The sequence below is a fragment of the Anabrus simplex genome, chromosome 5 (genome assembly GCF_040414725.1).
Source record: "Anabrus simplex isolate iqAnaSimp1 chromosome 5, ASM4041472v1, whole genome shotgun sequence".
Classification (NCBI taxonomy): domain Eukaryota; kingdom Metazoa; phylum Arthropoda; class Insecta; order Orthoptera; family Tettigoniidae; genus Anabrus; species Anabrus simplex.
In genome coordinates this window covers 36933396-36945662 of record NC_090269.1, presented here as the reverse complement: position 1 = coordinate 36945662, position 12267 = coordinate 36933396, and the positions used below count along the sequence as shown (strand labels likewise).

At 37.9% G+C, this 12267-nt stretch overlaps 1 protein-coding gene across 2 annotated transcripts in view; it reads right to left on the bottom strand.

Annotated features, from left to right (window-relative positions):
- Positions 1 to 12267, bottom strand: part of LOC136874297 (DDB1- and CUL4-associated factor 11) — a 169078-nt gene that overhangs the window by 118334 nt on the left and 38477 nt on the right. The window contains exon 1 of one of the 2 annotated variants that reach the window (XM_067147938.2): positions 11269 to 11369. The exons of the other annotated variant lie outside the window; for it this stretch is intronic. Within the exon in view, the coding sequence (XP_067004039.1) occupies positions 11269 to 11328 (60 nt within the window). The 5' untranslated portion in view covers positions 11329 to 11369. Of the gene's footprint in view, positions 1 to 11268; positions 11370 to 12267 lie in introns of those variants that run through there. 2 annotated transcript variants of the gene reach the window in all.

Genomic DNA, 12267 nt, shown 5'->3' with positions numbered 1-12267 from the left:
CTCAACAAAACAGATGCCAGATATCTTGAAGCCACCTTGAATAAATGTGACAAATGTTATTATTTGGGCAGTACGAGATCCATCAAACTTAAACATGTATGTTCAGCATTTTTCATAATGTTCAATGTAGTATTAAAATGTTCAGGACATTAATTATTACACTTATTTCCATGAAATTTTCACCTAGTTTGACCTAATATAAATGTCATTTATGACCTTACAATCCTGTATTCTAATTCAGGAACATAATTTCTCTCGTTAACATTGATGCTTTCACGACCTGTACTTGTAGACACGATATGGGCTTTTGGGCTTATGCCGTATCAAGAAAACAAGGTGAAACTCTTTACGTTTCGCAGGGAACTTTGCTCCGCATCTTCAGAAGAAAATCTCGACTGTTCACGAGGAAGACTTTTACAATAATGAAGGTCTGAATTTAGACGTTGGTAACAGAAGTGTAAGTGGAACATTCATTTGTCACCAGATGGTTCAATGTACGCTGTACAGCACTAGCATTCGAAGGGGAAGCTCATGGCACCATCAGAATCGGTCTGGGAGGGGGAGTATAACTGGTGTTCACACATAACGATAGTGAAAGGAGGCTAGTTATGGATACAGAAAAAGGTCATGAAATTCCCTACTAATGAAGACAAAATTAAAATCTTGTCAGAAAGTGGACTGACATCTGCATCTTTAAGCGTGCAGAGTTGGAGCGAATGTTGAAAGTTGCTCCTTCAAGTTTCGACTGGATCACTTGATTTGGTCTAAGTTTAATGGTGGCCAAAGTTATTTTCTCGCAGTTGCACACGGTCATGTAACCTCTAATTCTTCTTCTAAGAGTGTGACCAGAAAATAATGTTTAATAACCTAATGGTCCGAAATAAAAGGCTTCCACCAATATTTGTTTTGAAAGAATGTGATCTGCAACAATAATTTGGAATTTTGATGGGCCCCTGTGGAAATCTTTTCATATTTATTGTCTGGTGTTTTTTACACCTTTCAGTGCACTGTTACTTTATAAGCACCAGTGGAAAAGGATTTCATATTTGTTCTCTCATGTTTCTTTAATACCTTTTAATGCTCTCCTCTCATCTTTAGAAATGGTAGATGTAGTTTTCACTGTACCCATGGGTACATGACGTAAAATGCCCTCATTACATGTTATGATTCTCATATTTTGGTCCATATTGAAATGTACAATAAAGTCAAATAAATATGACAGTTTATTTGTTCCACCTTTTCAATACATAAAAAGAATTTTTTAAAAAAAGAATTAAAACTGTAGGGACATGTTTTGCTCTTTAATTAAGAGTATAATCAGCCAATATCTCAAACTGTAAGGTAAATAATCAGGTACCTGATTGTAATTAAATTAAATATAAATGTGAAGATGATGTTACAAATGGTGAGCGAAATGGTTGACAATAGTTTAAACATTAAAATATGGATAGTCGTAAAATTTATACACCCTCCTCAAAGTTCTTGTTTAAATATAGCAAATAGGTGTCCTGTGGAGGTTGAGGGCGTAATGGAAAACTAACAGATCCTAAACAGATTGATTAACACATTAATGAATGAAATGTAGCTGACAATTCCAAATGGTGCATTAATACATTGCTCACTTGAAGTGAGGTCTAAGGTGAATTGCTAAGTTGAAACAAGAAGAGTAGTAGAGAAAATTTAACATTGTTAAATATTTCGAACATTGGGAATAAATCAGAGTGGAGTTCAGATCCAATTCTTAAAATTCATAGCATACAGACATTTCTGTGGTCCATTTTAAGTGAGGTTTATAATATTATGTGAAGAAATAAAATTGTAGTCCTCCAGAAGTCCGAGAGAAGAAGGGTGCTTGATGGTAAGTGGCTTGTCAAATGGTAGTTGGAAGGAGTAACTTGTGTAGAATTGAAAGAGAAATTAGGATTGAAGTTCTTTTAGTATATTTAATTTAATTACAATCAAGTACCTGATTATTTACCTTTCAGTTTGAGATATAGGCTGATGATGCTCTTAATTAAAGAGCAAAACATGTCCCTACAGTTTTAATTCTTTTTTAAAAAAATCTTATTATGTATTGAAAAGGTGGAACAAATAAACTTTCATATTTATTTGACTTTAAATGCCCTCATGTCAGAATATTTTTTAATCTAGTATTTCCATATCCCTGTTGGATAGTTTTTATTGCTTATTCAGTAGTACGTTTTCTCACTTAACAAGTTCCTTATCCTTATACCCTGAAGAAATGCCTTTACGAGGTTTCACTGTATTTAAGAAGTATAGCGGTATGCCATGTTCCACAATCATGTGAAATGTGAAAATTTGGTAGCGTTTCCATAAGATATTAAATGATCTGTTGTCCGAATGTTGCTTTATGGTGATTCAAATTATGTAAAATCCTGCTGCCTGTCGTCGTGAGGGTTTGAAGAGGGGACATCTGATGTGAAAAATCACGGGTCGTCTTGCGTTTGCGACGCAACAGTAATGAACACAACGGGCAGCTACGACGGTAACCACGCTGCTTCCCTTCACCCTGCGCACACACACAAAACTCTACATTCGACTTTATCTGCATCTTTATTATACATCACTAGCCACGGCAATTGAATGCACAGTGCCTCTATATAACATCAGTGGTTCTCAGAAAATAGTGAAGACTTAATGACATTTTTATTTTACAACTGGCTTTACGTCGCACCGACATAGATAGGTCTTATGACATCGATGGAGCAGGAAAGGGCTAGGAGTGGGAAGGAAGCGGTTGTGGCCTTAATTAAGGTACAGTCCCAGCATTCGCGTGGTATGAAAATGGAAAACCATGGAAAACCATCTTCAGAGCTGCCGACAGTGGAATTTGAACTGAATATCTCCCAAATAATGGAATGACATTCTACCAGCCTCTACAGAAATTTTTCACAAATCTGCAGAATGGCATCAAAACGTTAGGCCTACTCTCTTGAGGTGATTGCAAAGTCGACCATAATGTACTTCCGAGCCCCAGCTACGCAGGAAATTTCATTCGAATTGGAATAGCAAGGATGCAACCCTTTAAATTCTAAGAAAGGCAGCAGTTACTCAGTGACAGAGTTATAACACGTCTACTGTACCTGACGCATAGTAACAGTAACCTTTTTATAGACAGCAGAAGTATTTTCCTGATGGATCGTCGTATTCTAGACACGAGGAACAGGTATTACCGGCAAATTTTCAACGGGTTCTCGTCGATACTATGATGCCAATTTTAGGTTAATGGTTATTAAACACGTGGAAATGAAGAATAATTGTGCAGCCACAAGAAAATACGGCATAACTAAAGCCAATGTTCAGCGTTGGCGTGAAGACAAGGGTACCCTAAAAATGTGTAATGTGCAAGAAAAGCATTCAGTGGCCTGCAACAAGGACAGCTTAAAGAAGTCGAACATGAAATTGTGACATAATTGAGCAAAAAATGCAAGGCAGGAATGACCATAACACGAGACAAGATACAAATGCGGGCTCACAAAGAGGAATTCTCTGAACTTTTAAAGACAGTATCAGATACCTCTAATGAAAATAATTAGGGAAGTATGTGGGATTTACATGATATTTGTGTGTGTTTATTTTATTTCTCACATTAAATTTGAAATTTGTTATAAATAAAATTATAACTTTACGAAGCACATTTTACGCCTGTTTTAAATTTTTTGAAGGAAACAGTGGGGGGTTGTCTTGCATTCAAGGTGGTCTTGGATTTGGAGAAAAATGGATCTATCATTGGGACTGGTCTCCATATACTGTGTCTTCTTGGTGTTGAGATGAAGGCTGTACTGCCTAAGACGGTTGTTCCATGATTGGATTTGACGTTGAAGATCCAATCTGCTGGTACTTGCTGAGAAAAATGTCATCAACATGAAGGAGCTTGCTCTGCAAGTATTTCATATTCATATCTATAATGAGAATGAAGAATAGTGGGGGAGAGTGCTGATCCTTGATGTAAACCAAGTCACCACAAAGTTGTTAGAGATGCCAGCTGCACACTTTACTCAGCTGCTACAGCTTACATACAGCATTTGCATCCATTTAACAATTTAATGAACTCCTCCGTGTTCACACAATGCGTACCAGATGAACTGGTGTAGGACACAATCAAACACATTTCCTAGATCTAAGGCTATGCATAATGGTATACATTTTTCTAGGCAACACTCCATATGTATGCGCACTACAAAAATCACATCAGTAGTTGTTGAGCATTGAACAAAGCAACACTGATTACTGTTAAGTCAGACAATTTCACGTATGCGTCGAGAATATGCTTCTAAAGAAAATTTCAATGCATGTGGTTGGAGAGGAACTGCAGAATCACCTTTGTTCTTGTATACGCAGACAGTAATGCTCTCAACCTATTCGTTTTGCACGACTGGAATCCAGATAGCATTGAAAATGTGCTAGCCAGTTGATGGCAGTGTTGGAATTTCTTTAGCTTCCAGAAATCTGGTACCAAGTCCTTGTGTCCTGGTGCATTCTCATTTTTCATGCAATTGACAGCCTCTGAGATTTCATAAGCTGTGATGCAGCAGAGAAGCAGTTGAGATTCCATCCAGGATATGTGGTTGTGGTAATTCCATGTTTGAAATTTGCTTGAAATGCTGTCACCTGTGTTCCAATGTGTGACCTTGCCGCGGTGGGGAGGCTTGTGTGTTCCAATGAAGCAGATAGCCGAGCCACAGATGCAACCATATCGGATGGGTATCTGTCGAGAGACAAGACTAAGGAATGGTTCATCGAAAGGGAGGTAGCAGCCTTTTGGAAGTTGCAAGGGCGGCAGTCCAGATGACTGACTGATATGGCCTTGTAATAATACTGAATATGGCTTAGCTGTGTTGATACTGCTACACAGCTGAAAGCAACGGGAAACTACAGCCATAACTAACTAGCGAGGACATGCAGCTCTCTCTGTATGAATGATGTACTGATTATGGCTTCCTCCCGGATAAAATATTCCGGAGGTAAACTAGTCCTCCATTCGGATCTCCGGGTGGGGACTACACATCAGGAAGATGGATACTGACATTCTGCGAGTCGGAGCGTAGAATGTTAGAAGTATGAATCGTTGTGGTAGATTTGAGAATTTGAAAAGGGAGATGGATAGACTAAAGTTAGATGTAGTTGGTATAAGTGAAGTACATTGGCAGGAAGAACAGGATATTTGGTCAGGCGACTACCGAATTATCAACACAAAATCAAACAGAGGAAATGCAGGACCTGGTTTAATAATGAAAAAGAAAATAGGGCAGCGGGTAAGCTACTATGACCAGCATAGTGAAAGAATTAATGTTGTCAAGATAGACACCAAACCAATGCCCACCACAATAGTGCAGCTCTGTATGCCTACTAGCTCAGTGGATGATGAGGAAATTGAAAGAACATATGAAGAGATAGAAGATTTAATACTATATGTAAAAGGTGATGAGAATCTAATTGTGATGGGAGACTGGAATGCAGTGGTAGGCCAAGGAAGAGAAGGTAATACTGTAGGAGAATTTGGATTGGGACAAAGGAACGAAAGAGGAAGTCGGCTGGTTGAATTCTGCAATGATCATAATTTAGTCCTTGCCAATACATGGTTCAAACACCACAAATGACGGCTTTATACATGGACGAGACCTGGAGACACTGGAAGGTATCAAATAGACTTCATTATGGTTAGGCAGATTCAGAAACCAGGTGTTGGATTGCAAAACTATCCCAGGAGCAGACGTGGACTCTGGCCACAACTTGTTGGTCATGAAATGCCATCTGAAGCTGAAGAAATTGAAGAAAGGAAAGAATGCAAAAAGATGGGATCTAGACAAGTTGAAAGAAATGAGTGTGAGGGATTGTTTCAAGGAACATGTTGCAAAAGGACTACACGAAAACGCTGAAGGAAACACAATAGAGGAAGAGTGGACAGTCATGAAAAATGAAGTCAGCAGGGCTGCTGAAGAAATATTAGGAAGGAAGAAAAGATCAATTAAGAATCAGTGGATAACTCAGGAGATACTAGACCTAATTGATGAACGACGAAAATACAAGAATGCTAGAAATGAAAAGGGCGGAAAAGAATACAGGTGATTAAAGAATGAAGTGGATAGAAAGTGCAAGGTAGCTAAGGAAGACTGGCTTAAGGAGAAGTGCAAGGATGTCGAAGGCTGTATGGTCCTAGGAAAGGTAGATGCTGCATACAGGGAAATCAAGGAAACCTTTGGAGAAAGGAAATCTAGGTGTATGAATATTAAGAGCTCAAATGGAAAGCCACTTTTCGGGAAAGAAGACAAAGCAGAAAGATGGCAGGAACATATCCAACAGTTGTATCAAGGTGAAGATGTACATAATTTGGTTCTGGAACAAGAAGAGGCTGTTGATGCTGATGAAATGGGAGACCCAATTTTGAGATCAGATTTTGACAGAGCTTTGAGAGACCTAAATAGGAACAAGGCACCTGGAATTGATTACATTCCCTCTGAATTACTGACTGCCGTAGGAGAAACCAGCATGGCAAGGTTATTCCATTTAGTGTGCAAGATGTATGAGACAGGAGAAGTCCCATCCGATTTTTGGCAGAATGTTGTTATACCGATTCCCAAAAAAGCTGGTGCTGACAGGTGTGAAAACTATCGCACCATTAGTTTAGCATCTCATGCCTGCAAAATTTCAACACGTATTATTTACAGAAGAATGGAAAAACAAGTTGAAGCTGAGTTGGGAGAAGATCAATTTGGCTTCAGAAGAAATGTAGGAACATGTGAAGCAATCCTAAATTTACGTCTGATCTTAGAGGATCGAATCAAGAAGGACAAGCCCACGTACATGGCATTCGTAGATCTAGAAAAGGCATTCGATAATGTTGATTGGACTAAGCTATTTAAGATTCTGAAGGTGATTGGGATCAGATACCGAGAACAAAGAATTATCTACAATCTGTATAAAAATCAGTCTGCAGTGATAAGAATCGAGGGCTTTGAAAAAGAAGCAGCAATAAAGAAAGGAGTGAGGCAAGGCTGCAGTTTGTCCCACCTCCTTTTCAATGTTTACATAGAACAGGCAGTAAAGGAAATCAAAGAGGAATTTGGAAAGGGAATTACAATCCAAGGAGAGGAAATCAAAACCTTGAGATTTGCTGGTGATATTGTTATTTTGTCTGAGACTGCAGAAGATCTCGAGAAGCTGCTGAATGGTATGAACGAAGTCTTGGGTAAGGAGTACAAGATGAAAATAAATAAGTCCAAAACAAAAGTGATGGAGTGCAGTTGAACGAAAGCAAGTGATGCAGGAAATATTAAATTAGGAAATGAAGTCTTAAAGGAAGTAGATGAATATTGTTACTTGGGTAGTAAAATAACTAACGATGGCAGAAGTAAGGAGGACATCAAATGCAGATTAGCACAAGCAAGGAAGAGCTTTCTTAAGAAAAGAAATTTGCTCACTTCACACATTGATATAGGAATTACAAAGATGTTTTTGAAGACTTTCGTGTGGAGCGTGCCATTGTAAGGAAGTGAAACATGGACGATAACTAGCTCAGAAAGAAAGAGAATAGAAGCTTTTGAAATGCGTGGTGTTACAGAAGAATGCTGAAGATGAGATGGATAGATCAAATCACAAATGAAGGGATACTGAATCGAACTGGCGAGAGGAGATTGATTTGGCTAAATTTGATGAGAACAAGAGAGAGAATGATAGGACACATCTTAAGACACCCAAGTTGGTTTTTGAAGGAAGTGTAGGTGGTAAGAATGCTGGGGGTAGACCAAAGTATGAATATGACAAGCAGATTAGAGCAGATGTAGGATGCAGTACTTACGTAGAAATGAAAAGGTTAGCACAGGATAGGGTGGCATGGAGAGCTGCATCAAACCAGTCTATGGATTGGTGACAAACAAAAAACAACAACAACATATGTCTAGTGCTCCATGTTTCGAGATGCCCATGTCCAAGCACTTAGCAGGTGATAGATAACTTTCTCCCTTTCCTTGGTACCCAACTACTCATACAAGCCTCGATGGTTTTCACTATGGCCTTTGTGACAGCTTTTTAGCCACTCCAATTGGAACAGAATATCTTACCCAACTTTCACCGGTCTTCTCTGCCTTCTTTTCTTTTATGGTTTGCTGCACTACATCTGTCCATAGTCATGTTTGCTTGTTGATATATAGACCAGATTTTGTGGTGCCCAAAGTTTTTTCCTTGCAGCAATTTGGATGGAGTTTTAGAAAGCAGTCCTTGCAGTGTCTACTTATGTGACAGTGCAAAATATGACACCATTTGTGATTATCGTAGTTCCTACCATTCGATTCTTTGCACAGATTGCAATACTTCACCGTATGATGTATTTCTCCGTTAAAGTAGGAGCCATTTCTTTACAGTTTCAAATTCAGTTTTAATTTTTCCAATCTGTCGAAACTATTGTAAGATAAAGTAAATACTAGAAAATATGTGGAAGAGAAAACATCTTATTAACAACATAAAATGCCTGGAAAAGAGGACAAATAGCCATGCTTATCAGTTGTTATCATGGCATCTATAGCCATGTAGAGTCCTTTTGATATGATTGTTTAGGCCACCACAGATTAACAAAAATTCTTCTTGCGGTACCATGGTAATGAGGTCCTGTATTTCAGTCCAAAATTGTTCTTTCTCTTCCTCTTCACACTCAGTTTGTAGAGCAATAACTGAGAAAACTTGTGTTTCTTGGTTCATAATGTTGATGCTGGGAGACATAACCGATGTGAACGACAATGGACATCCGAAACACTATTTCACAACTACGTGTCAATGACTATGCGCACTCCTTCGCTGTCTGTGATTAATTGGTAGATAAGCTTGTGACCACCACTTTTATTTTGGGACTTTTGACCTTTTCTCCAAGTCTCCTGCATGCATGCAATATCCACTTTGTGCCGCTTGAGCATTTCTGCGTCCGGTAAGTGTGCTAATATTCAGTGAGGCAACACGTAAGATTTTGATTTTAAGTAAGTTTTTTAAAATTGGCTTTACGTCGCATCAACACAGGTAGGTATTATGGTGACGATGGGATAGGAAAGGGCTAGGAGTGGAAAGGAAGCAGCCGTGGCCATAATTAACTTACAGCCGCAGCATTTGCCTGGTGTGATAGTAGGAAACCATGGAAAACCACCTTCAGGGCTGCCGACAGTGGGACTCGAACCCACTATCTCTCAGATGCAAGCTCACAGTTGTGCACCCCTAACTGCATGACCAACTCACCCAGTGTAAGTCAGTAAGCTATGTTGATACATGACAGCTCAATTTCTGTGCGAAAGGTGGAATGCAGCTTTTGGCAGGATTAGCCAACAAAACTGAAGCCTTCAAAGAGATAGCAGAGGTTCAGGAGAAATTAAAGGACTAAATTTCCCTTTCTGTTTGCTCATTCTGTAATCCTCTGGATACAAATTGAGATCTATGCCTTCAGGACAAAGCCAACAACAAATGACACCAGATTATCAGTTTGACATTCTCTCTAGTGAAGGCAGTTGTAGATATTCTGTAAAACTCACTTATGAATGGCTATAAAAGATGTGTGAATGTCAAAGGTAGTAGTCCTTTTAAGTAGTAATTAGCATTTTGGATTCAAAATTAATTCCCGTAGTATTTTTTGTCAAATCACTGAAAACCATGTGGCACAACAATGGTAAAATTAGGTATGTACATTTAAAAATCAAGTCAAAATACTCTAAACAACAATTATTTGTGTGGCTTAACAGTAAAGGAAATCAAAATACAGTATTATGTATCAAATAAATCATCACACAACTAACAACAGAATTCAATGAACAGCAGACAATTTTTTAATATTTCATAAATGCATGAATATGCAAGGTCAGTTTAGCCTTTCAATGAACTGCTTCCTATAATTCTGAGGGTTAGTTTCAAAGTAAAAATTTAATATTTTCTCAACCTCATACATCACTGAATGAGGACATGCAGGGAACTACTCATTCATCAAGTTAAAAGTCTTTATTATGCTAAAATAAAGAACAGGCAGCCATCAAATAGGAAAATGCAGAGGAACAGTGTACTTCTAAAACATTTGAACAACTAAGTTACTAAGATCCTCTGACAACAGAACAAAAAAAGTTTGTCATTCTATAAAAACAAAAGAAATAGAAACTGATTCAAATACCTAAAAAGTTCCAAGATACTCTAAATACTATATCATGGGATGTACAAAATATCTTCTATTGAAAACCAAGTGTACATCAGGAAAACATGGAGTTTTGTTATGCCTGTAATTAAGCTAACAATTTTATATAACAGTGATAATATGTGATGGGACCAAAATTTCTTAACAGATTCCAAATCAAAGGAATCTGATTTCTCATTTCAAAATATTCCACAAGCACTGGCTGGGATTTGAACTGTAGCTGCCTTGTTAAGAAGCTGAGCAATCACACCAATGACTAACAGAAAACTGAAGTAACATCATTCGTGACCAACCAGACAAATGTGAAGTAGCAGAGAATGCTCTGTCCTTGTTCCCTGCCATGTTAAGCTCTTGAACATGTGAGGCAGAGTTGGTCTAGGATCATACAAGATTAGAAAAATACAGGAATTCCTCTTTAGCAGGGATGCTGTATATTACATGTATATTACATTGCCTGTTTGTAAGTTTCATTACTCTCTTCTTTTCCATGTCAGTTTCATTACTCTCCTCTTTTCAATTTCTTGCACCTTGCGCTCATAACTTTACAAAACATACCATATCTAATATGGTCCAACACAACACTAAAAATAATCGGCGCATGTGCCACCAGTGAAATTTCTGGCGAAGATATGAAGTACATATCTCAAACGATTTAAAACTATTTACGCGGCATACACTCGAGCTTTGGCAATGCGGACCGCAAAAATCTAAATGTTAGTACAAAGGGCCATTTTTATGCAGCCATGTGGAAACCATAAAAATTTACATATACTAGCAAGAATAGAGAAATGCATGAAACAGAAGTTTTTACTCCTAATGTACGGATAGATAAATCATAGAAATGACAGACTATTTTTATGCGTTTTCTTCCCTGCACATTCATGCACTAAATAAACCATATGCACTCCGGGCCTAAAGGTCTTTACCTAATTTATGGTGGAGCACAGGTCTTTCACTAGCCTGTTTTACCTCAGGTCACCCTTCTGATATTTTCAGAGTTGTTAAAAGGGACAATGAGGAGACCTTTACGAGGCTCATGATAGTGCACATGGAGGGCAGTCATCAAAATAACTTTTCAAACTCCTGATCACCTGCAATGTGAGCCCACTCTGATGGTAAGAGAGCTCCAAAGAGGAAGCTGTCCTCTTCATCGTCTTTCAGCCAAACTGCAGAAAGGTCCTCCTTGACAACTCCAGTCCTGCAGAAATATCTATGGATGATATGAGACTTCTTTATCCAAAGTAAAGAAAATATGAAAATATGAGAATTAAATACTAACAAGTCTAGAAAAGACTTCTGCAATTAAAAATGAGAGGAAATTAAATTTTTTCAACTGATATGTCATATATGTTATGATTTGTCAAAGAATTCCCAATTTCAGTTTCCCTTACCATCATCATTTTTAAATTCGACATCTGCTATCAACCTGATAACACACGTAAAGATATTATGAACAGCGATGAAGCATAAAATATACCGTAATATCACAAATATCAATGCACTGATTTTAAGTTAAAAACAGATATTGTGAAAATTTTACTAATGTAAAGTACAAAGGAAAAGTTCCTCTTTCTCTTTCAGCATGAGAATCTGTTCATTTTGAAAAGAGGTGTGTAATAAACACCTTCAGTACAGTACAGCAACTGATTAGGTGTAATATTACACTTTTGTATGACATGTTGGTAACAATGTATGGCATTGTATGAGTGATGTGCATTAATTCCTACATTATCTGTTTTACCACTGCATAACACCACCATTGTCGGCACTCACAGCAGTAATACACAGAACACTAAAATATTTCACAGTTGAAAGAGTGAATGTGTACAACAGGGTAGTCTATAAATCATTAATGTTTAACATAATTTCAACAACTAATTGTCTTAAGTAACAGACAAGCAACATCATTTTTGCACCGAAAAGGAAAATTTTAAATGTAAGCCTATTTCAATGATACGGATATCTCCCATATACAGTACTATGCGCAAAATTTCAGCGACACTTTGTTTTATGAGGGTGAGGGGCAAGGAGGGAACCTCAACAGTTCCGGTAGTACTGCCAACTGAATGGAAATGAAATCTGAACTGAAT